This window comes from Muscardinus avellanarius (assembly GCF_963383645.1).
Source record: "Muscardinus avellanarius genome assembly, chromosome: 15".
In the NCBI taxonomy this organism is placed as follows: Eukaryota; Metazoa; Chordata; class Mammalia; order Rodentia; family Gliridae; genus Muscardinus; species Muscardinus avellanarius.
In genome coordinates, this window is record NC_137801.1 from 57848572 (window position 1) to 57875081 (window position 26510).

Genomic DNA, 26510 nt, shown 5'->3' on the forward strand with positions numbered 1-26510 from the left:
TCTTTCTCTTTTTGTCTTTGTTTTCCCTTCAGAATACACGTCATATAGCCCCAGAAGTGGAATGGTGATGTGTCCGTGAGAGACCCTCCTCTTACTGTCATGAATGTCATACTGTTCTTGACTGGGCCGTTCATCTAAGATGGGATTTACCCTGTGAAACAGGTAGAAGACTTATGGACCTCAGACATCATTTCAAGTTGTAATTGAGTTCTTTGAAGTACAGACGTACATGCAAAGCTCCTTTGCTTTGGACCCTCTGCTTTATTAAAGCTGCTGTGTTGCTAACCCAGAACTGTCCCAGTCTAGTGACCCATCATCATGGCCTCAGTTTGGAAGAGACTGCAGCGTGTGGGAAAACATGCATCCAAGTTCCAGTTTGTGGCCTCCTACCAGGAGCTGATGGTTGAGTGTACAAAGAAATGGTAAGATGTGCCTCTATGGAATTTGCTGTGCTGTGGCCTAAACTTACTGTAGCTTAAGTCTTTCGAGAGCAGATTTACCTTTACATGGTACACCAGTGTGTAGAAGCTGGGCGGGGTGCACATTACTCTAACAAGTACTGTGCTGTGTACTGTTGCTGCTGATACTGTCCCTGTGGATTTTAATTACTGCACTCCAGTATGGCTCAGAAGACTGCAACTGAGAGCCCACTGAGTATAGCAGATTTTTGCCTTGAGGTCATTTGTCATTAGTGTTAGAATAACTTTGATTTTTATAATCTTGAGACACAGAATGGCTACTGAAATATTATAAAAACATTACTATGTCATAATATATATGCATACATTATAAACATGAATATGTCTTAATATATGCATACATTTTAATAGAGTTTTTATATTCTATAGACTGGTGGTGATAATCATCATGTTTTTTCATTTTTCTTTGCTTAGTGTGAAGAATTTTTCATTATTTGGGTAATGGAATGCCAGTCCACACAACCTTATAAATTCTTTTGTTAAATGCTTAGTCAGGCAACTGTATTTTCTTTTAATTGCCTAATGGGATACATTTCTTGGCTGGATTTAAGGAAGCAATTAGTAGTGCTGGTCTGTGATTTGCTTCTTTCCACTTGAGCAAAGTAAATTTAGGGCTTTCTTTTCTCTGTCCTGAATGATAAGCAATAAGAATTCTTACTTAGAGAAACATTAATTAATTAAAAATATTTTTAGTGTGGTGCTGCTGGGGATTGAATCCAGGGGCATTCTACCTCTGAGCTAAACCCCCAGCCCTGTTTTATTTTTTGTTTGGAAACAGGGTTTCACTAAGTTGATGCATGCCTCACTGAATTGTGCGATCTTCCTGTCTCAGCCTTCTAAGTACTGGGATTATAGGTGTGCACCGCTGTGCCTGGCTAAAAAGTTAATCTTAAGCAAATGGTTCTTTTTGTTTTGATTTAAGCAGTATTACTGAAAAATAAGTTCATTTCATTGTCCATAAGGACTGTAATCTCATGTCTGTAATAACCTTTCTTTTTATTAACATCCTTTTTATTAGATGAGGAAAATAGCTTACTCTCTTCTAGAACTCATTCAAATATTTATTTGGAAACTAGTTTCTGAGTATTTTAGTCTTGATCTTGTTAGGAATGTTATTTTAATATCAGCTCAAGAAATATGTGCATGGTTACTTACTTTATACCAGATACTGTTGATTTAGAATCAAAGATGACATAATCCCCACCCTCAAGGAGTTTACAGTCCAGGATAAGGACAATCATGTAAGTAAACTCATGGTGATAGGTAAAATAATATAAATATATATTATGTAGGGATTTTGATCTGTCTTCATCCAGTCGGGTATCCCAGGGGAGGAATGATGGTAACACTTCATAGAAAGGCTAACTGGAAATAAAATGGGTTAATACATGTAAAGTGCTAGGAATAAGTGTCCGGGACATATTGAATGTTCAACAAATGCCTTTATTATATACAGAGTTGGCAGAGGGGAAAAATAATAATAAAGGTAGGAGACAGAGTCTTGATATGTTTTCCTGGGATCTGAGCTAGGTTTTATTTATTTATTTATTTATTTACTTATTTCTTTATTTATTGGTTGGTTGTACTGGGAATGGAACCCAGGGGCCTTCTACCTCCGGGCTACACTCCCAGACCTATTTTATATTTTATTTGGAAACAGAGTCTCTTAAACCAGCCGAGGCTGGCTTCGAACCTGCGCAATCCTCCTGTCTCAGCCTCCCAAACGCAGGGATTACAGGTGTGCACCACCACACCCAGCTCTGAGCTAGGTTTTAAAGATTCACAGTAATTGTCCAGGATGCCAAGGGGGAGAAGTGAAGAACATTCTTGACTTTAAGCAACAACCTTTGTGAAAACATGAAGGCATTAAATAGCATGCTGTATGCTGGAAATTCAAGCAGCGTAGCTTCGTATTGCTGGCTTAAAGTGTAGGATGAGGGGATTGCAGTGGGATATGAGCTTTGAGAGGCAGACTGGACTCAAGTCATGGAAATTTATGTGCTGCTGTAAATGGTTTGGGTATTATTTCGTGGGTGATAGGGATACAGTGAGAAGTTTTGAGTGGAAAAGACATTAGGTTTGCAGTTGGAAAATCACCATGGCAACAGTGTGACATATGGATCTTAGTGGAAAGGATGACTAGGCACCCTGTTAAGGTAACTGTTGCAGTATGCAAGGTGAGAAAAAAGGCTTAGTTGAGGCATTGGCAGAGGCAGCAGAGATAATTTACCTGAGGAACAACGAGAAAGAATGGATAGGCCTTATTGGTCATTTCACTTGGAAATCTAGGAAGGATGGAGATAAGGGAGAAGGAAGAATCTAGCTTGGCACTCAAGTTTTTGCCTTGGTGTACTACTAACCAAGATAGGAATACATGAGGAAAGTCTTGATTGCAAGTTATTTTTTAACTTGGCAGTACATTGAGAGTATTAACTTTAATATGGTTAAGTTTGAATATCTTTTCTGAAGGGGAATAGAACATATCAGGTTATTCCTCAGTTACAAAGTTTTCCCCACAGTTTCAGGATCTTTGGAATCCCCCCCCCCCTCGAGTAGTATTTAAGTTATTCTTAATGAGTTTCAAGGTGAAAGGAACAGTGAAAATAAACCTTTATTAGAGTTGAACAGATGGCTTCATTACTTTTAGGGATAGTATACCTATTAAATTATATCTTATGGTAGGCTCTGGATTTCATGCTAGCAGTATTTAAATGTTCTATAATTTTGAGACATAGTTCTAAATATTCTGAATTTTTTTCTTGCTGTCACTAGAAAATGTAGTTTTAAGGTGATGGTGCCAAAAGAAGAACATATGCTTGATCTACCAGAATTTTATTTGTAGAGGACCCTTAGGTAGAGCTTTGAAATAGATTCATTATATAAAAATTTGTTTCAATAACTTTTTATTAATTTTCTTGTTATACTTTGCTTAGGGTTTTGTGATGGATACAGATTAAGCCCAATATCTACACATATCCTATAGGCTTCTTTAAAAAAAATACTTCTATTGGTACATTATAATTATACAATACATGCCCACAGCTGAATGTGGTGGCATATACTTGTAATTTGAGTACTTGGGAGGCTGAGCTAGGAGGATTGTAGGTTCGAGGACAGTCTCAGCAATTTAGTGAGATCCTGCTTCAAAATAAAAAACAAAAATAGGTCTGGGTGTTTAGCTTGGAGGTGGAACATATCTGGGTTTATTCCCCCCCCCCAATAAAACTATACATGCATGACTTGGTGTATTTACCTCTGTATCTCATCCACCTATAGTCATCTTTAAAATAAATAAATATTTTTATTTTTTGTTTTGATCTTTATTATTTGTGTGTGTGCTGAATTAGAATCTATTTAAAGGATATAAAAATAAAAATAGATTTGAACAGATATTTAGGACTTCTTTTCTTTTTCTGTGGTACTGGGGATTGATCCTGGGGCATTCTACCTTCAAGCTACACTACCAGCCCTATTTTATTTTTTATTTTGAAATGGAGTTTCATCAAGTTGCTGAGTGCTTGCTGAGTTGCTGAGGCTGTCCTTAAATCTGCAGTCTTCCTGTTTTAGCCTCTCAAGTACCTCTCAAAAGCCACTATGCCCAGCTAGTAAGAACATTTTTTATCAACCACTTTTACATTTTGGATATTACTCTGGGGGTATAGCAGAATAGGAGAAGAAGAAGGAAATTTAGAGCTGCTTACTGAATAAAAGGAAGGAGGCATTTGTATAGCATTGATGATAAATTGCAAGCATTAAGAAGATAATAGATCTGGTATAAAGATCTTAGAAAAGAAATTACCCATAGAGTCTCTGATATTTGAGAGGTTGACACATTCTCTCCAAAGACTTTAGGAACTCTATCTTATTTTTTCTTTTTCAGATTTACTTTTGTACAATTATTTATGATTTTTTAATATTCTTTTGGCAGTTAATATACTGGAATTATTTCCTAGTCTTTGGCTTATCCTTTTACTGAATAAAAAAATTTAGGATGTGGGGAAGAAATGAACAATAAGAATGAAGAACAGTTAATATTCCAAGGGATTATGCCTTTGGAGGCAACCTTTGTATATAGGCACCATTGCCTTTTAGAACCTTGCTATCTATTTATTTACTTTTTAATTTATTTTTGTGATACTGGGGATGGAAACCAGGGGCATTCTACTTCTGAGCTACATCCGCAGCCCTGTTTTATCCTTTTTTTTGAAATGAGGTCTGAATAAATTGCAGAGGGCCTTACTACATTGCTGAGGCTGGCCACAAAACTGTGATCCTCCTGTCTCAGCTTCCTAAGTACTGGGATTAAAAACATGTGCCACCACGACCAGCTAGAACCTTGCTATTTAAAATATGGTAGGTGGAATGGGACTCAGAAACCTTATATGTTGAGAGAAGAGGAATGTGAATCAAGGGTATGTTTTCCAAGGTAGAATATGTTATTTCTGTTGATTAAAGAGAAAATTCCTTGAAGAATAGGGATTTTTTTTTTTCTTTTTTCTGAGAACCAGAATAATTTTTTAGCACCTGGGGAATCAGACCTTCTGGATTATAATCTGCATTTAACAAGATCTGCAGTATACATGTAATCACATGGTTCAAAACTCTAGAAGTACGAAAAGGTATATGTATGTCCCTGAAAGTAGCTCTTTATTTGCTTCATTATTCTACACATCTTTATGTGATTTTAGTGGCCTCATGATTAGAAAAATAATAAAGTAGCTCTTTGTAGTGTTCAAGTTTTTTTCTTTTTTTTTCCTCTCAGTACTGGAGTTTGAACCCAGGGGCATTCTACCTTTGACCTATACTTCAGTCCTATTTTATTTTTTATTTTGAAACAGTCTCACTCAGTTAGAGGGCCTCATTAAGTAGCTGAGACTGTCCTCAAACCTGCAGTCCTCCTATCTTAGCCTTCCAAGTCCTGGGATTATAAGTGTGTGTCTCTCCGTAACTGATCCCAGTTTCATTTCCAATTGGACATTAGAAGGCTACATGTATTGTTAAGTGTTCCTTTGAATTTATAAAGCCAAATTATGTTAAGAAGTACTCATTTCAGATCCATTTCTTTGGATGGCGTAAGCAAGTATTTGCTGACAGTCTAAAAAATAGACTGATAAGGAGTTATATGAGCCTTGATGTAAAGAACTTTTGAAATAAAACTTAAAAAAGCAAAAGACTTAATTGGAAACAAGCTTGACAGGGTTTTGGAGCGTCTGGAATGCCAGTGTGTCTGGAGCGCGGTGAACTAGAGGTAAAGTGTTAAGAAGTGAGCTCTGAGAGATTAGTAGGAATGACACCATATAGGGCCTTGAGGTCATGGGGACACTTCTAGATTCTGAGTGTGATGGGAAGCCCTTGGAGGGATTTGAGAAGGGAATGATAAAATGATTTGCATTTAAAAATATTATTGTTAGCCGGGCGTGGTGGCGCACGCTTATAATCCCAGCATTCAGGAGGCTGAGACCGGAGGATCGTGGTTTGCAGATAGCCTCAGCTACTTAGGCCCTCTGCAACTTAGTGAGACCCTGTTTTAAAATAAAGAATACAAAATGGAGCAGGGTGTGTAGCTTGGAGGTTGCATGTCCCTGGGTTCCATCCCCAGAACCACACACATACACAAAAAATTAAAAATATTATTGTGGATACTTTGTGGAATATGGACTGTTGTAAGTAAAAGTAGAAGCAGAGATGCCAGTTAGGAAGCTATTGTAGTAGAATACAATGGTAGGTAGTGAGAAATGGTCAGATTTGTGTAGGTGATGCATATGCATACCCACATACCTGCCACCACTGCCACCCTTTATACAGGTATAACTTATATACAGTAAAATATATCCATTTCAATAAACTTTTACATACCATAAAATGCATCCATTTAAATTATATAGTTCAGTAAATTTTGACAAATATATATACCCAGGTAACTGAAAGCAAATTGTTTAAACAGGACTTACTGATGCATTAGATATGATATAAAGAGGTGTGTTAGCCGGGCGTGGTGGTGCACGCTTGTAATCCCCGCGCTTGGGAGGCTGAGACAGGAGGATCGTGCAGGTTCGATGCCAGCCTCAGCTACTTAGTGAGGCTCTCAGCAACTTAGTGAGACCCTGTTTCAAAAATAAAAAAAAATATAAAATAGGGCTGGGAGTATAGCCTGGAGGTAGAAAGCCTCTGGGTTCCACCCCCAGTACCACACACACACACACACACACAAAAGAGGTGTGTTCATAGTAACTGTAGGTTTTTGGTCTGAGCAACCAGGTGAATGGAATATTAATTATAGGGATGGAGGAAAAGGTTTGGTGTGAGGGAGAATTCAGGAATTTTGTTTTTCCTAAGGTTTGAGATGTCCAGCGGAAATCTTAACTAAGTAGTCAGTTATGAGTCTCACTCAGAGGAGAGAAGAGGCTAGAGACTATGTGGGTAGGTAGTATTTATAACCATGGGGCTATAGGAAACTTCCTGTGGCATTCACACAGACCAAGAAGAGGGTTGAGGAAGACTGAGCCTTAGGCACTTCCACATATCCAGAGGAGCCAGCAAAGAGGACTGAAAAAGAGCAGTAGTGAGGCAACAGGGAAATTAGGAAAGTGTGTTTTCCAAGAAACTAAGTGCAAAAAGTGTTTGGCTGTATCATGTACTGAGAGGTTGAGCAAGATGACCATTTGGATTTGGCAAGGTTGAAAGAGCTTTTGTCTTTGAAGAATGGTTTCAGAGGAATATTGGGGGATAAAAGCTTGACTCAGTTGGGTTAGGGAAATGGAGGTAGACACTGAGTATATGTGATGGTCTTAGCGAGTTTTTTTTTTTTTTTTTTTTTTTTTTTGGTGGTACTGGGGTTCCTGGAAGCCCTTCTACCTCTGGGCTACACTCCCAGACCTATTTTTATGTTTTTATTTGGAAACAGGGTCTCTTAAGCCAGCGTGGCTGGCTTCGAACCTGTGCGATCCTCCTGTCTCTGCCTCCCAAGCGCGGGGATTACAAGCATGCGCCACCATGCCCGGCGTCTTAGCGAGTTTTGATACAAAGCAGAGAACTAGGTAGTAGCTGGAGAGGACGAGAGTTCAAGGTGTGTATTTTCCTTGGCAGCAGCTGCAGCATATTTGAATGCTTATGGACATGGTTGCTAGAGAAAGATAAGCTGATGATATGATGGGAGAAGGTTAACCTTAGGAGAATCTTTGAGTGGGAGAAAGAGAAAAGTATCTAGTACACAAGTGAAAAGATTGAAATTAAATAGAAGCAGAAACAGTTCATTGTTAAAAGACATAGTGCACAGGTAGGGAGGCAAGTAGGGAAAGAGATTTGGTGAGGAGATATGAATGTTCTCTTCTGTTTTCTCAGGGTTAAAGTAATATTAGAGGTCATCAGCAGAGAGGAAGGTGACAGACTTGTTGAGGATTGAGGAGAAAGTGTGAAATTACCAACGTGAGAATCAATTGATTAAGAAATGTAGGTGGATTACTGAATAGTGCTAAGGACCTTCTTTGTGGTCATAAATTTAGAGTGAATATGACCAGATAGTCTGCATATTTTAATTCAGCTGTGTTCAGTGATTGGATACAGGTGTGGAATAGGTGGCATTTGGTTTCACCAGAGTGGAGTCAGGAGTGTATAACTGAGGGAGAAGAGGTACAGGGAATTGAGAGTGAATGTCCAGGTGTAATGACAATGATGAGCCAATGGGATGTAAGCTGGAAAAGGAGGAATAAGGACATGGAAGATGGGATTATCAGTGAAAAGAGAACCATGATTTATAGATGTAAAGTGGTTGAAGAATTGTTGGGGTTGAGATAGCAGAGTGAGTAGATCGTGTTAGAGGAAAGAAAGTAGATATAGTGAGTGTAGATGATTGTCTTAGAGAATTTTGATGCAAAACAGAGTGAGCTGGAAAGATTGGAGGTAGAAGTCAGAGTGAGATACTTGATTTTGGAGGATGTGCTAACTTTTTTTTTTTTTTTTCGTGGTACTGGGGATGGAACCCAGAGGCTTCCTACCTCTGGGATACACTCCCAGACCTATTTTATATTTTATTTGGAAACAGAGTCTCACTAAGCTCTTTAGAGCCTCACTAAGCAGCGGAGGCTGACTTTAAACCTGCGCAGTCCTCCTGTCTCAGTCTCCCAAGTACTGGGATTACAAGTGGGCGTCACCAAGTCCAGCCTGGATGTGGTAAATTTTAATGATAAGAGATAGATGGGCAGTCTCCTTGAATCACATGTGCTTATGAGTTTAAAAAAATGAGCACACATCTATAAATTAATCTGCTATGTACATTAAATATGAGAATACCTTAATTTCTTTTCTTAAGAATAACTGAAGTAGAATTTCTTTGTATATTGAATGGGTCATCTTTTGCACCTTGTAGATACTCCCATTTCTCTTTAGAGACTATTAGTATTAATAGTTTTAGTGTATAGCTGTAACAGTTGGCGGTTGTGATGGACTGGAAGAAAAGAGTTTTGGAGATGGGGAGGGTGGTCAAAGAATTTAGAGAGTAAATAGAGGGACAGATTATGAGGCTCTTGAAAGTCCCAAGAATAATGGGAGGAGAAATGTTTAAGACAAATGCTAAAACCTTGAGTATATGAGGGGAGAAGTGGAACAGGATTGATAACTGCAAAAGGAGAGGTCAGGGCAGTATTCTTTGTTTCTAGGCTTGCTTCTGCAGAGTTAGTATTTTAGCAAAAGTAAGTTTGTTAACTTGTTTATAATTTTATAATAGTGTCTTATGGGCTGATTTTTTTTAAAGTTGGAAAATTGTTACATGCAGTGCTTTAATTTATATTTTAAGCATTTATTCCATGAGGACAGCTTTATACAATTCAATTGTGTAGGTTCCTTAAGGAATATAGGGTAACCTCTATGCCATAATTGGATATTGTCATGTTTACATCATGATTGCCTTTACACATGACTAAGTACGCCTCTAGATCAAGAGTTGGCAAACTCTGGTCTGATCCATGCTGCCCCTATTTAAATAAAGTTGCCGGGCGTGGTGGCACACGCTTGTAATCCCCGCGCTTGGGAGGCAAAGACAGGAGGATCACGCAGGTTCGAAGCCACCTGCGCGCGCTGGCTTAGGAGACCCTGTTTCCAAATAAAAAAAATGTAAAAATAGGTCTGGGAGTGTAGCCCAGAGGTAGAAGGGCTTCCAGGAACCCCAGTACCACCAATAAATAAATAAATAAAGTTTTATTGAAATACATCCATGTACATTCACTTACATACTGTACAGGCTTTTACATTACATTGGCGGAGTTAAGTAGCTGCCACTTAGATTGGATGGATGCTGAGTTCAGAATATTTACTATCTGGCCCTTTAAGGAAAAAGTTTGCTGCCCTCTGCTCTGGTCATTGGAGTTACTTGCAGCTAGTGTTTATGGATTCTAAGGTCAGTACTTTTCTGTCTTCTCTGTGCCCGTTCTTTAAACTATTAGTTTAGTCTTCTCTAGTTTAACTACATAAATGGAGCCCATTGTGCCTGTTCTAGCCCTATTAATAGAACTTTAGAACAGTTTGGGGGAGCATTCAGATTTGTGTATGTATAAAGTGTATATTTTCTAGATGTGTGATCTTGTATAAGTTACCTCTTACTATCTAATTTCCAAAATAGAGATCACAACAGTGCTTTTTTTGTGTGTGTGTGGTACTGGGGATGGAACCCAGGGGCATTCTACCTCTAAACTACATCCCCAGCCCTATTTTTTATTCTTTATTTTGAAACAGGGTCTCACTGAGTTGCAAAGGGCCTCACTAAGTAGCTGAGGCTGTCTGTGAACTGAGATCCTCTTGTCTCAGCCTCCCACAACAGTATTTCAAACACAAGTTATTTGAGTGGTTCAATAAGATAATACCAGTGAAAGGGTTAGAACAGTGTTTAACAGTGAGCACTTAGTAAGTTACTCCTTGCTATTGTTATCTTTATCTGATTATCTAAGCAATGAGTGATGAACTATCTAGAGAGAGGGAAGAGAGTAAGTAAGATGATGATTGAAAATATAACCAGAGCTGGGTGTGGTGGCACATACTTGTAATCCCCATACTTGGGAGGCTGAGACGGGAGGATCTTGGGTTTTCAGACAGCCTCAGCTACTTAGTGAAGCTCTCTGTAACTTAGTGAGACCCTGTTTCAAAATAAAGAATAAAAAGTAGGGCTGAGGGTATAGCTTAGAGGTAAAATGCCTCTGGGTTCCATCACCAGTATCACATAGTATCACACACACAAAAAAAGAAAATATAACCTGAACATTAGGAGTGTTATAGAAAGATGAATTAATACCAAAGATTAGAGTAACCAGAGAAATAAGAATAAACTAGGGAGTCTGCGAACAGAAGTAAGTTTTGGCAATATTTTGGCTTCTGGAGAAAAATCAAGTAATTTAGTTTTATAACTTTATTTCATTTTTATAATTTTCTCTTAAGTATAGGACTAAGGAAACTAACTTAATTCCTCCAGAGTAAATATATATCATCATTTGTGTGAGTTTGTGTGTGTATGTGTGCATGTGTATGTAACCTATCATGATGATTTATCATATTGATGATTTTACACACACACACACACACACACACACACACACACACACACTTTTTCGGTACTTGGGATGGAACCCAGGAGCATTCTACCTCCAAGCTATACCCCCAACCCTGTTTTTTTATTCTTTATTTTGAAACAGGGTCTCACTGAGTTGCAAAGGACAATACTAAGTAGCTGAGGCTGTCTGCGAACCATGATCCTCCTATCTCAGCCTCCCAAATGCTGGTACTACAAGGGTATGCCACCACGCCTGGCTGATGATATATTTCTTTTTTTTAAAATTTTTTACTGGTGAATTATATTCATACATCATATTGGGGTAAAAAACTTGTGTGTACATATATTTCTTTATGGTAGTTCTTCTTAATTTTTTTTTCTGTCATGATTTGAAAAAAAAAAAGAGTCCAGGGAGTAAATTGTATCTTTATGTAGTGTATAATTTCCTTATATTCTTTGGTATAAAATCTTGGTTTGATTTTTTTAAGGAATTATGGGATGAAATTTTAAGAGGTTATGTAAAGTTCTACTCTTATGATTTAGTTTAGTTTCCTGTTAGTTTTGCAATTAAAATCTCAGAGAACTTAAAATTAGGCATTTCTAGAAATGTGCTATTGATGTGTCAAATGTGTTGTTCTAATTTTGTTGGAAAATTCAACAAAAGAGAGCCACTGAAGTAGTTCACTGTATGATTTAAAAATAGTCTTATGTGCTAAAGAAAATTGCACAAAGCATTTTGAACTGAATGCTGAATAGGGATGTTCACATTCTGCATCAGGACCTTTGCATATTTGTTACAAGAAATGAAACTGAGTTTGTGAAATAGGGGCAGTAAAGTTACTATAGGATATTATATTTGTCTTGCTTATCATTATAGTGATATTTTTAGGCAGCTTTACTAAAAGGCACCTAAAACTTTTCTTTGGTAAGTTTGCAGTACTATCCCTAGTACTGCAAAAAAAAAAAAAAAAAAAAAAAAGCCATATGTTTAGCCAGATGTGGTGGTGCACACTTGCAATCCCCACGTGTAGGAGGCTGAGACAGGAGGATGGCACAGGTTCAAAGCCAGCCTCAGCTACTTAGTGAGGCTCTCAGCAACTTAGTGAGACCCTGTTTCCAAATAAAGTATAAAATAGGTCTGGGAGTATAGCCTGGAGGTAGAAGGTCCCTGGGTTCCATCCCTAGTACCACACACACACACACACACACACACACACACACACACGTCATATTTTTTTTTTTATTAATTCTAGTATTGTGTTTTAACAATTACTTTTTTTTTTTTTTTTTTTTTTTTGGTGGTACTGGGGTTCCTGGAAGCCCTTCTACCTCCGGGCTACACTCCCAGACCTATTTTTACATTTTCATTTTTGGAAACAGGGTCTCCTAAGCCAGCACGCGCGGCTGTCTTCGAACCTGTGCGATCCTCCTGTCTCTGCCTCCCAAGCGTGCGCCACCATGCCCGGCTAACAATTACTTTTAAATTAAAAAATTATATAAATTGACTTTAATTTGAAGAAGTTATCACTTTAAAAGTTGACACCTTGCTTATGTCAAAAGAGTTTGTCAGCTTAAGAATTTAAAATAATAGTATGCTGACTAATTTAGGAATATAAATAGAAAAGCCATGGTCTTATAGGAACAGAGAATAAGCATTACTAGGCACCTGAGAGGAGTCATTTGCTAGCGTTGGACATTGGTTCTGAGTTTACTGGTAGCTAAGGCAAAAAGAAAAGCACATTGGCTAATATAATAAATAGTTCTTTAGTTTAAAAGAAGGTATGCAAATTTGTTTGCAGAGACTTTTCTTAAAACTTAATTGAAAGATTTTTATGATTAAAAATATGATATTGAATAAACTCTCCAACTACAAAAGACTCAGACCATAAATTTGGATAGCGTTTTATGTTGACCCTTTATGGAATGAAGATCCTTTAAGAGAATATGGCTGAGGAGTGGGACACAGTGGTACATACCGGTAAGTCCAGTATTTGGGAGGATCACAGATTTGAGGCCGGCTTCAGCAACTTGGTGAGACCCTATTTCAAGATAAACAACATAAACGACTGGTGGTATAGTTCAGAAGTAGAATGTCCCTGAGTTCAGTCCCCAGTATGAGAAAGAGAGAAAGAGAAGGCAGAGAAGGAGGAGGAAGAAGAGGAAGAAGAGGAAGAGGAGGGGGAGGAATGGCAGAGAAGAGGAGGAAGACCAAGGAGGAGGAGGAAGAGGAAGAGGAGGAGGAGGAGGAGGAGGAGGAGGAGGAGGAGGAGGAGGAATTGTTCAAGATACTTTAACTTGCATCTTAATTTTTTTTCTTTTATTTATTTATTTTAAATATATTTCTTTAATTGAAGAATTAATACACTCAGAATACTTACACTCAGAAAGTTATAATAAAATGGCATGTTTTACTGTCTGTTATTTTGTTTTATTTTTATTTAAAAACATTTTTTTATTGGTGCATTATATTCATATAACATATTGGGGTAAAAAACTTGTGTGTACCAACATGTACTCATTGCTGATTTAACCCCTACCCAATTCCCACCCCATTCCCTCCCTGTCCCTCCCTCCCTTGCTTGGCTTAGTGATTGATTTCGATATGTTTAAGTACATTGTGTGTTTTAGAGATTTTCCTCTTTCCCCACTTCTTTCTCCTCCTTTAGATTGTCTTGTTTGCTCCTCTATAGGATTTCCTCTTTCAAGAGTTCCTCATATGACCCATTTGTCCCTAATTCTCACATATTAGGGAAAGCATCTGATTTCTTATTTTTTGTGACTGACTAATCTCACTTAGCATAATGTCCTCCAGTTCCATCCATTTCCCTGAAAATGATGTAATTGAGTTTTTTTTGATGGCTGAGTAAAATTCCATTGTGTACATATCCCACAGTTTTGTAATCCATTCATCTGTTGATGGACATCTTGGCTGGTTCCATAGTTTGGCTATGGTGAATTGTGCAGCTATGAACATAGATATGCATGCATTAGTTTGGTAGTTTGGTTTCTTTTCTTTTGGGTAGATACCCAACAGTGGTATTGCTGGATGAAATGGTAGATTTGTTCCCATTCTTCTGAGGATTCTCCATACTGTTTTCCAAAGTGGTTGCACTAATTTGCAATCCCACCAACAATGTCTTAGAGTTCCCACTTCTCCACATCCTCGCCAGCATCTGTTTTTGTTTGTTTTGAATGATGGCCATTCTAGTTGGAGTTAGGTGAAATCTCAGGGTAGTTTTGATTTGCATCTCTCTGATTGCCAGTGATGTTGAGCATTTTTTCATGCATTTATTGGCCATTTGAATTTCTTCTTTTGTGAAATGTCTATTCAGTTAATTTGCCCATTTTGTTATTAGATGCTTTGTTTTCTTAGTGTTGAGTTTCTTGAGTTCTCTGTATATTCTAGATATGAGTCCTCTATCGGTGGTTGTAGGTGGCAAAAAATCTTCTCCCATTCTGTTGGCTCTCGATTGAGGTTCTTGATAGTTTCCTTTGCTGAACAGAAGCTCTTCAGTTTCATGCAATCCCATGTATTGATTCTCCTTTTAATTTGTTGTGCGTTTGGGGTCTTGTTGAGGAAATGTTTGTCTGTACCTATGTGTTGTAGTGTTGGACCTATGCCCTCTTCAAGGAGCTTCAAGGTCTCTGGTTTAATTTCCAAGTCTTTGATCCATCGTGAGTTGACTTTTGTACAGGGTGAGAAAGTGGGATTAATATTCAGTTTTCTGCATATGGTTAACCAGTTTTGCCAACACCATTTGTTGAAGAGGCTATCTTTTTTCCAGTGTATGTTTTTGGCCCCTTTGTCAAAAATCAATTGGCTGAAAGTGTGTGGACTTGTTTCTGGGTCTTCTATTCTGCTCCATTGGTCTATATATCTGTTCTTTTGCCAGTACCATGCTGTTTTTATTACAATGGCTTTGTAGTTTAAAGTCAGATATTGTAATTCCTCCTGCATGGTTTTTGTTGCTGAGAACTACCTTGGCAATTCTGGGCTTTTTGTTATTCCAGATAAATTTAAGGACTGATTTTTCTATGTCTGTGAGGAATGGTCTTGGTAGTTTAATGGGCATTGCATTAAATCTGTAGATCACTTTTGGGAGGATGGCCATTTTAATGATATTTATTCTGCCAATCCATGAACATGGAAGGTCTTTCCATCTTCTAAGATCTTCTTTGATTTCTTTTTTCAGTGTTTTATAATTTTCTTTGTAGAGATCTTTTACCTCCTTGGTCAAGTTTATTCCTAGGTATTTTATTTTCTTGTGGGAGATCCTGAGTGGAAGTGTTTTCTGAATTTCTTTTTCAGTGGATTTCTGGTTGGTGTACAGGAAAGCTTCTGATTTTTCAAGATTGATTTTGTATCCAGACACATTGCTAAATTTGTTGATCAGTTCTATAAGCCTTTTGGTTGAGTTTGTTGGGTTTTCTAAATATAGTATCATGTCATCTGCAAATAGTGAAAGCTTAAGTTCTTCTTTTCCTATTTGTAATCCTTTGATTTCCTTTTCTTGCCTTATTGCTCTGGCTAGAGTCTCTAGTACTGTATTGAAGAGAAGTGGTGATAGTGGACATCTTTGTCTCGTTCCAGTTTTTAGGGGGAATTCTTGAAGTTTTTCCCCATTTAATATGATATTGGCAGTAGGCTTATTATAGATTGCCTTAATAATGTTGAGATATGTTCCTTCTATTCCAATTCTCTGCAGTGTTTTTATCATAAGTGGATGTTAAATTTTATCAAATGCTTTTTCAGCATCTATTGAGATGATCATGTGGTTTTTGTCTTTGATTCTGTTTATATGATGAATTACATGGATTGATTTTCGTATATTGAACCAGCCTTGCATCCCTGGGATGAACCCTACCTGGTCATGGTGAATTATTTTCTTGATGTGGTTTTGAATGCATGTTGCTAGTATTTTGTTTAATAGTTTTGCATCCAAGTTCATCAGAGATATAGGCCTGTAGTTTTCCTTCCATGAACTGTCTTTATTCAGTTTGGGTATTAGTGTGATGTTGGCTTCATAGAATGTATTTGGGAGAGTCCCGGTTTTTTCTATTTCCCGAAATAGTTTGAGTAGTATTAGGGTTAGCTCTTCTATAAAGGTTTTATAGAATTCACTTGGGAAACCATCTGGTCCTGGGCTTTTCTTTGATGGTAAGCTCTTTATTGCTGTTTCAATCTCTTTGATTGTTATTGGTTGGTTTAAGTGTTCTATATCTTCTTGACTCAGTTTAGAAAGGTTGTATTTATCTAGGAAGTTGTCAATTTCCTCCAGATTTTCCATTTTGTTGGAGTATAGTTTTTCAAAGTAGTTTCTGATAATCCTCTGGATTTCTACGCTGTCAGTAGTAATGTCTCCTTTTTCATCCCTTATCTTCGTAATTTGGGTTGATTCTCTCTTTTTTTTAGTTAGGTTGGCTAGTGGTTTATGAATCTTGTTAATTTTTTCAAGAAACCAGCTTTTGGTTTTGTTGATTTTCTGTATTGTTTTTTTTTATTCTCTATTTCATTAATTTCTGCTCTAATTTTAATAATTTCCCATCTTCTGCTGGCTTTGGGGTTCAATTGTTCCTGCTTTTCAAGAGCTTTGAGGTGTGTCGTTAGGCTGTTTATTTGAAGATTTTCTGTTTTTCTTATGTGAGCACTCAGTGCTATAAATTTTCCTCTTAATACTGCCTTCAAAGTGTCCCAGAGGTTTTGATATGTTGTATCTTTATTTTCATTTGTTTCTAGGAACTTTTTGATTTTACCTCTTACATCTTCTATGACCCATTCTTCATTCAGAAGTGTGGTGTTCAGCCGGGCGTGGTGGCGCACGCTTGTAATCCCCGCGCTTGGGAGGCTGAGACAGGAGGATCGCGCAGGTTCGAAGCTAGCCGCGCGCTGGCTTAGGAGACCCTGTTTCCAAATAAAAATGTAAAAATAGTTCTGGGAGTGTAGCCCGGAGATAGAAGAGCTTCCAGGAACCCCAGTACCACCAAAAAAAAAAAAAAAAAAAAAAAAAAAAAAAAAAAAAAAAGAAGTGTGGTGTTCAGTCTCCACATGTTTATGTTGTTTCTCTGGGTCTTCTTATAGTTGATTTCTTGTTTCATTCCATTATGGTCTGAAATGACACAGGGAAGTATGTAACATTTTTAAAATTTGCTAGTGCTCATTTTATGTCCCAGGATGTGATCTATTTTGGAGAAGGTTCGTGAGCAGCTGAGAAAAATGTAAACTCTGCTATAGTTGGGTGAAATATTCTATATGTGTCCAACAGGTCCATTTGGTTAATGGTGTTCTTTAGTTCTGAGGCATCTTTACTGACCCTTTATCTGGAAGATCGGTCTAGTATTGTGAGAGGTGTGTTGAAGTCTCCCAGTATTATTGTGTTGGGATTTATGTGTGACTTCATGTCACAAAGAGTTTGATTTATGAAAGTAGCTGCCCCTATGTTTGGGGCATAGATGTTGATTATTTCCTCTTGCTGGACTATTCCTTTTACCAGTAAAATGTGACCTTCTTTGTCTCTTCTAATAAGTTTGGGTTTGAAGGCTAATTTGTCTGATATCATAGTTGCTACTCCTGCTTGTCTTCGAGTACCATTAGCATGGATTACCTTGCTCCAGCCCTTTACCTTAAGTTTGTTCCTATCTTTACTTGTAAGGTGTGTTTCTTGTAAGCAGCAGATAGATGGATTCTGGCTTTTAATCCATTTTGCCACTTTATGTCTTTTTATTGGGGAGTTGCGGCCGTTTACATTCAGTGTGATTATAGAGAGATAATTTTTAATTCCCAACATGTTAAGATCTTATTTCTGTTTGAGATACTGTTTATTCTTCTTTGCTTAGTTGTCTGCTGGATGGGAATTCTTGTTTCTTTGGTTCTGGCGTGTATTACCCATTTCCTCTTTGCAGTTAATCTCCTTGAGTATTTTCTCTAGCGCTGGTTTTGAAGACATAAATTCCTTCAGTTGCTGTTTGTCATGGAAGCTTCTTATTTCCCCATCTAATTTGATGGATAGTTTTGCTGGGTAGGCAATTTTTTGGCTGGAAGTTGTTTTCTTTCAGAGTTTGGAATATGTTACTCCATGCCCTTCTGGCTTTCATAACTTGGTTTGGGAAGTCTGGAGTGATTCTAATTGGTTTGTCTCTGAATGTCACGTGGCCTTTTGGTTTTGTTGCCTTTAAGATTCTCTGCTTGGCTTCCACATTAGTCATTTTGACAATTATGTGTTGTGGGGATCCTCTTCTCCGATCCTGTCTAAAGGGAGTTCTATAAGTTTCCTGGACCTGTGTGTCGACCTCTTGCTCTATGTTTGGAAAATTTTCTGCTATTACTTCCTTAAAGAGATTGTTGATCTCTTTGGTTTCACCTTCTTTTCCCTCCTCTGTTCCAGTTATTCTTAGGTTAGCTCTCTTAAAATGGGCCCATATTTCTTCAATGTCAGATTCCTGCTGTCGGATTTTTTTTTCTAAATTAGAAACTATGCGTTCATTTTTAGAATGATCATCTTCAAGAAGCGAGATTCTGTTCTCCATGTGGTCTAATCTGTTGTTTATATTTTGAATTGAGGCCTTTATTTCAATGATTGCATCCTTTATCTCTTTTTGACTCTCTCTGAATTCTTTTCGAAACTCCTCTATTATTTTTAAAGTTATTTTCCTGATTTTATCTTCTAGGGATCTTTGGATTTCTGTGTTATCAGATTCTGATGTTGTGGGGTTGTGGGCATTCACTGCTCCATTGTAATTTCTCTTTCCCATGATTTTGGAAGTTTATGCCTTCTCTGGGTTCTTCCCTGAGTCACTACGAGTTCACTTAAGATGCTATGGATCTCGAGCCTGTGGTATCTCAGTCACCACTGCTCTTTTACTGGGTTGTATCACAAAGTCTCAGACCCAGGGAGTCAATCGAGGCTGCCCAGACCGTGGGGGGTGCCAAGTTGGGTGTTCTCCAGCGGGGAGTTGTGACTATGGTGTGATATCTCTGCCACCGCCACTCCCCCACTGGGTTGCACTGCTAAAATCTCCGACCCAGGGAGACTATCTGCACAAGTCCCTGGGAGTACAGTACTGGGATTTCTCCCCTAAGGGCCGCAATTTGACTCACGGTTGTTGAGTGTGCTGATTGAGCTGTAGTGAACTCGGTGGATTCGCTGCTGCCGCCACTGGTAATATGGCACCACTTCCATGCCCTAGGCCGTGATGTGAGTATTTCTTCTTTGGTTTTGAGCTCTGCTCTGAGTCCCTGCCAGGTGTGCTGTGCTCGGCCCTTGGGAGTTTAGATGTTCTCTGCTCCGACAAAACTGCTGACTGCCGCCCGGCTGTTCAGCACCTGCTCACTTCGGCTCGCTGTCCGCCCCTCCTCTCTGGAGCCTGGTGGCTGGTTGAGTGCATTGGTTTTCAGCTGTCCGGTGGACTCGCCGCTGCTGCCGGCAGTAAGGTGCTGCTGTCGCGTCCTCGGCATGAGGTTGGCGTGGTTTTGAGCTCCACTGTGTCCCTGCAGGGTGTGCTGATCCCAGCCCTTGGGAGCTTTAGACGCTCCTTGCACTGAAAAAACTGCTGGCTGCCGCCTGGCTGTTCAGCAGTGGCTCACCTCGGCTTGCTGTCCACCCCTCCTCTCTGGTGCCTGGTGGCTGGTTGAGCGCGTTGGTCTAGAGCCGTCCAGTTAACTCGCCGCTGCCGCCAGCAGTAAGGCGCTGCTGCCACATCCTAGGCTGCGAGGCCGGCGTACCTCCTCTCTGGATTTGAGCTCCGTTCTGAGTTTCCCTCCTCTCTGGAGCCTGGTGCTGCTAGGGAAGATGTAGGCCGCCCTGCTCCGCGCCTTGGCTCTGGCCGCTCCGTGCCGTGGCTGCGGCTGCTCTGCGCCACTGCGGCCACTTCGGGCTGGTTTCTTTCTGGTGTCTTGTTTTTCCAGCCCTCTTTTTCTCTGTCCCTTGTATTTACAGTTTTTATTTCTTTGCTGGTGGTGTTGTTTTCCTCTGAAAGGCGCTGGTTTTGTGGTAGTAGAGTTCGATTGTTAGCGGGACTTGTAAGTGCCGCTTTCCTCTGTCGCCATCTTCTCAGAAGTCCTTCTGCACCTTAATTTTTTTAACTTGAAGATTAATCTTTGTTAATGATTGACATACTACAATTAAGAATCTTCATTATTTTTTCTTTAAAAAATCTTACTTCAGCCGAGCATGGTGGCGCACGCTTGTAATCCCAGCATTCGGGAGGCGGAGACAAGGATCGTGGTTCCTGGACAGCTTCAGCTACTTAGCAAGGCCCTTCGCAACTCAGTGAGACCCTGTTTCAAAAAATAAAAACAATAAAAGATAGGACCGGGGGTGGAGCTCAGAGGTTCAGTGCCCCTGGGTACTATCCCTAGTACTGCAAAAACAAGAACAACGTTACATCACTACCATAAGAAGTGTTTCTGCTTCTGTTCTGTACTTGGATGGTCACTTAACTGTTCTCTAAATGTTCCCTGCTTATTCAAATCTTACAAGTTTTTAATATTACTCTACATCTCTGCCTGGTCTTGTCCACTTCTTCCTTCAAGGATTAGCTAAAGTCTTACCTTCTTTGTAAAGCAAGCAATCTCTCTCTCTCTCTCTTTCTCTCTCTCTCTCTCTCTCTCTCTCTCTCTCTCTTTCTTTCTTTTTTGGTGGTACTGGGGTTCATGGAAACCCTTTTATCTCCGGGCTACACTCTCAGACCTATTTATACTTCTTACTTGGAAACAGGGTCTCTTAAGCCAGCATGGCTGGCTTCAAACCTGCGCGATCCTCCTGTCTCTGCCTCCCAAGTGCGGGGATTACAAGGGTGCACCACCACGCCCGGCTGTAAAGCCTTCTTGAATTCTTTTTGTTTTTGATCCCCTTTCTCTATCTATAACACTTATAGTCAATGATAATACTAATAAGAATAGTTATGTTTTTACAAAGCTAACATTTATATACTGTATATGTGTCTTGACATTTTTTATTGGTGCCTATTAATTATACAGAGTGTTGAGTTTTAGTGTGGCATATTGGTTCAGGCATAGAACATAATATGAACAGTTTCACTCCCCAGCATCTCACCTTCTCCTTTCCCCATTCCTTTATTTATTTATTTTACCATATTGATCTTCCTTCTACTTTGACGATACCCTTCTCTATTTATTTTTCTTCTCTCTTATTTTCCTGCTAGCTTCCACATATGGTACTTGTCTTTTTGAGTCTGGGTTATTATGCCTAACATGATGTTCTCTAGTTCCAGCCATTTTCCTGCAAATGACATAGTTTTGTTCTTATTAGTTTTGTTCTTCTTTCTATATATATGTGTCACATTTTCTTCATTAACCTGTTGATGGAGAGGCTGATTCTGTTATGTGGCTATTGCGAATAGTGCTGCAAACAACATGAATATATGTGTATCTCTAAAATATGCTGACTTTAAGTCTTATAGATAAATACTAAGGAGCAATATCTTTAGAGCATATGGTAGTTCAATTTTTAGTTTTTTGAGAAGCCTGTATACTTATTTCCACAAGGCTAAGTTACGTTCCTACCAATAGTGTGTGAAGTTTCTTTTCCCCCTGCATCCTCATCAGCATTTACTGTTATTTGTATTATTGATAATTATCATTTTGACTGGAGTTAGGTGGAATCTCAGTGTGGTTTTGATTTGCATTTCCCTGATGGCTAAAGATGCTGAACATTTTTTTTCACAGAATTGTTGGCCATTTGTACTTATTTTGAGAAATATCTATTCAGTTTATTTGCTCATTTATTGAATGTGTTGCTTGTTCTTTTGGTGTTTTAAAATTTCTTTATTTATTCTGGATATTAGTCTTGTGTTGGAAGAATAGCTGGCACAGATTTTTCTCCTGTTCTATAGGCAGTCTCTTCATACTTTTGTTTCCTTTGCTATGCAGTAGCCTTTTAATTTGATGCTATTTTATTTATTGCTTTTTAAAAATTTCCTGAGCTATAGGAATCCTACTCAAGAAGTCATTGCCTGTGCCTACATGTTGAAGTGTTTTCCTTTTGTTTTCTTCTAACAGTTGCAGAGTTTCTGGTCTCGTGCCATAAGAAATGTTTCTGCTTCTGTACTGTAGTTGGTCACTTAACTGTTCTCTAAATGTTCCCTGCTCATTCAAATCTTACAGGTTTTTAATATTGCTCTGCGTCTCTGCCTGGTCTTGTCCACATCTTCCTTCAAGGATTAGCTGAAGTCTTACCTTTGTAAGAAATAAGAAATAAAAGTTTTATTTTGTCTTCATTTATTTCATTTTTGGAGCTTTTCCTTTCATTGTATAGATTTGAGTTTCTGACATGTATTTGCCTTCTCTCTGAAGAACTCTTTTTTCCCTTTGAGATGGGGTCTTACTATATTGCCCGTGCTGGTCTTGAACTCTGGGGCTCTCATGAATCTTCTGCCTCAGCCTCCTGAGGAGCTGGGACTGTAGGTGCATGCCATCATGCCCAGGTTATTTCTTGTAGCATTTCTTTCAAGGCAGTTTTACTGGTGACATAATTCCTCAATTTTTTTGTCTGAGAAAGTTTTTATTTCTTCTTTATGTTTGAAGGATAATTTCCCAGGTTACAGAATTCCAGGTTTGTGGGGTTTTTTTTCTCTCAACATTTAGAATTTTTCATTCTATTCTCTTCTTGCTTGCGTGGTTTTTGAGAAATGGAATGTAATTCTTGCCTTTGTTTCTCTGGCTTATTTCAGGATTATTTCCCTCCCTCCCTCCCTCCCTCCCTCCCTCCCTCCCTCCCTCCCTCTTTCTTCCTTTTCTTTTCTTTTCTTTTCTTTTCTTTTCTTTTCTTTTCTTTTCTTTTCTTTTCTTTTCTTTTCTTCCTTCCCCAGTACTGGGGATGGAACCCAGGGGCATTGTATCTCTGAGCCATATCCCAGCCCTATTTTTTATTCTTTATTTTGAAACAGGGTCTCACTGAGTTGCAGAGGGCCTAAGTAGCTGAGGCTGTTTACAAACTGCGATCTTCCTGTCTCAGCCCCCTAAATCCTGGGATTATAAGTGTGCGCCACCATACCTGGCTTTACCTTTTTTTTTTTTTTTTTAATATATTGTGGTTTGAAAATTATATGTCTAGGTTTAGAGTATTTTGTCTTTAATCTTGGTGCTTTCTGAGCTTCTTGGATCTATGGTTTAATATCTTATGTTAATTTGGGGAAATTCTTTTTTTTTGTGTGTGTGTGTAACTGGGGATGGAACCCAGGGGCATTGTACCTCCAAGCTACACCCCCTAGACCCTTTTTTTTTTTTTTTTTTGAATCAAGGTCTCACTGAGTTGCGAAGGACCTCCCTAGGTAGCCGAGGCTGTCCGCAAACCCCACGATCCTCCGGTCTCTGCCTCCCGATTACACACGTGCGCCACCACGCCTGACTTAATTTGGGGAACTTCTCAGTCATTATTGTTGCAGATGTTTAGATGTTTCTTCTATTTCTTTCTCTTTCCTCTCCTTCTAATAGTCCTGTTATGCATGTTACACCTTTTATAGTTGTCCTGTAGTGTTTAGAACTTCTGTTCTTCATTCTGTTTGTGTTTTAGCTTTGGAGTTCTTTTGCAAGCCCATAGATGTTTTTCCTTTGCTGTGTTCAGTTTACTAATAAGACAATCAAAGGCATTCTTAATTTCAGTTAGAGTATTTTTGACCTCTTGCTTTTCTTGTTGTTCTTAGGATTTATATCACTCTGCTTACATTGTTCATCTGGTTTTGAATGACATTTACCTTATCCATTAGAGTCCTTAGTATATTAATTATAGTTCTAAATGATCAATTTGTAATTTGAACAGCCTTTCTATATCTGAATATGGTTTTGTTACTTGTTCTCTGTCTCTTCAAACGGTTTTGCTTTTTAATATGCTTTGTACGTTTATTATTTTATAAAAGGACATAATGTTCTAGGTAGAAGAAACCTCTATAAATAGGCCTTTAATTTTGTGTTGGTTAGGTGTAGTAGGAGAGGGAAGAAAAGACATTCTATAATCCTATGAATAGGTCTCGGTCTTTCAGTGAGCCATTGCCTTTGGACTATGAATATTAGAAGAGTTTCTCAGTTTCCTCTCTCTCATATCCTCAGATGAAACAGGATGTCTACAGTGGGTTTGTGTTGGATATTTTCCTTTCCCCAGATCAGTTAAGCTCTGCTAAAACCCCAGCAGGTTAGATTCTGGTTAAATAGTTTTTCTTGAGCTGGACTTGGTGACACAGGCCTGTAATCCTAGTACTTGGAAGGCTGAGACAGGAAGATCGGAGGTTCAAGGCTAGCTTTAGCAACTTAGTGAGACCTTGTTTCAAAATAAAACATAAAACAGGACTGGGGGTGTAACTGAGAGGTAGAATACCCCTGTGTTTAGTCCCTAGTACCCCTTCATCCCCCCCAAAAATAAAAAAGAATAGAATGCTTTGACATGTATCAAAATGGATTCTTTTTCCTTTCTCTTGTTGAAAGTATGAGTAAGTTTTCTCTGCTATTCACTGTTAGAATATGATAAAACTGTAGGAGATAAAACTCAGAAAAGTGAGTCCATCTCCCCCATCCCAATGACTGGATTCAGTTCAGTTTTCCCTCCCCTGGTACTACTGGTCCAACAGAAGCTTCAGCACTGGTAATGTGTCATTCTCTGTATTCCCCCTGTTGATCTCTCAGATTTAGGGGGAAGTGGTTTGCCCTGTGACCTCACTTCTATATGGAGCTAAGAAGAGTGGTTCTCATTGCAGTGTGTTCAGCTTTTTATTTGTTGATAGTATGGAGTGTTTATTTCCTGTCTTCTCATATGCTGGACCAGAAACCAGAAGTTAGTGTTTAACTTCTCGAGGGACTGCCAAATAGCTGCCATAGCAGCTGTACCATTTTATATTCCCACCAACAATATGAGGGTTCCAATTTCATGATACCTTCACCAACACTTGTTACTGCCATTTTAGTAGAGCCTTTTTAGTTAGTAGGCATGAAGTAGTATTTTGTTGTTCAGTAACACACTTTAAATTATCCTTCTTGATTGTCAATTTGGTAGATGAGGATTTAGCTCTCTTGCCACCTCTCCTAATAAATGTTACAAAAAATTTCCCGAGAACCTTAAAGTCAGGTAGAAACAGGACAGACAGATATAATCATTGACAACATATAGTTGCCACAATTACCAAAGTGTATTGAGGAAATTGTGAATGTGATTATTGGATGGTCAGCTTGATATATTCCTTCTTTTTTTTTTTTTGTACTAGAGATTGAACCCAGAGGCATTTTACCTCTGAGCTATACCCATGCCCCTTTTTATTTTTTATTTTGAAAAAAATGTCTTGCTAAGTTGCGAAGGTTAGCCTTGAACCTGAAATCTTCCTGTCTCAGCCTCCCAAGTACTGGGATTACAGGGATATACCATCATACACAGCTTGAGATTATATATATATATATATATTATTTTTTTTTTGTCTACTAACTTCCTTTCTAGAGAACCAGGTATGAAACTTGGAAATACTATTTGTGTTAGTGACATATGAGGCTTGTTCCCACTGGACAGCAAAAGAAAAGTAAGTAATATAGTAAATTAAAGGAATCATTATGGATGAAACTATAAAATAAAATGAGAACTAGAGCTTTTGGGAAGATCAATATTTTATACATATACAACAATGATTCATTATAGTGCTTCTTGTCTCAGAAATATCTTTATTTTAGAAAAATCAGAAATTCTTTATACTATTGTATAGTAAGTACACTTTTTGATGGCCTATCAAAAAGTACAGTTTGTATGCCAAACTGTACATCCTCAGTTTGAGTGATGGAGTCTCTAAATATTGATATATAGGTATAGAAATACTTGTCAGCAAAAGTCCATATACATCACCAGTTAAATATTTTCAACAAAAAGCAGTCACTTTGAGAAGATATTTTATTTTTTTTGTGGTTCTGGAGATTGAACCCGGGGGCATTCTACCTTTGAGCTCCACTTCCAGCCCGATTTTTTATTCTTTATTTTGAAACAGGGTCTCACCATGTTGCAGAGAGCCTTACAAGTTCCTGAGGCTAGCCAAGAACCTGTGATCTTCTTGTCTCAGCCTCTCATGTATTGAGATTATAATCACGAGCCACTATGGCTAGAAGATATTTTAAACATGATAGCATGTGATGCAAAGTACAATTAAAAATATTTAAGTAGCAAAGATGTCTTATACCCTTTATTATCAGACCAGCCTTTGTTTTTATAGTAAGGAAATATATGCCTATATATTTGTACTTGTTCTTACATTGGTACATTTTTTCCTATTGCATTAATTATTGCAGCTTGCTAAATAACTCTTGTGAAGTAAGCATAAAGGAGTATAATTAATTGGAGCTGCAGCAATGATAGTATAATGGGAGGCAGATGTACCTACTGAAGGATAAAAATAATTACTTGAGAAATAGTGAAGTCAGAGTATTTCTGTGATAAGACAATTTTCCTCCTTTTGTTTCAATATTCATAGCATCCCACCATGAAATGTTCAGTTATGGCTAAGAGCCCTTGCCCCTA

General features: G+C 38.4%; 1 protein-coding gene across 10 annotated transcripts in view; it reads left to right on the forward strand.

Moving 5' to 3' along the window:
- Positions 1 to 318: 318 nt before the first annotated feature.
- EHBP1 (EH domain binding protein 1) overlaps positions 319 to 26510 on the forward strand; it is a gene marked incomplete at both ends in the record, with an annotated part of 344370 nt that continues 318178 nt past the window's right edge. For all 10 annotated transcript variants that reach the window (XM_080711874.1, XM_080711877.1, XM_080711880.1 and 7 more), the window contains one exon: positions 319 to 422. In XM_080711874.1, the coding sequence (XP_080568000.1) occupies positions 319 to 422 (104 nt within the window). The remainder of the gene's footprint in view (positions 423 to 26510) is intronic.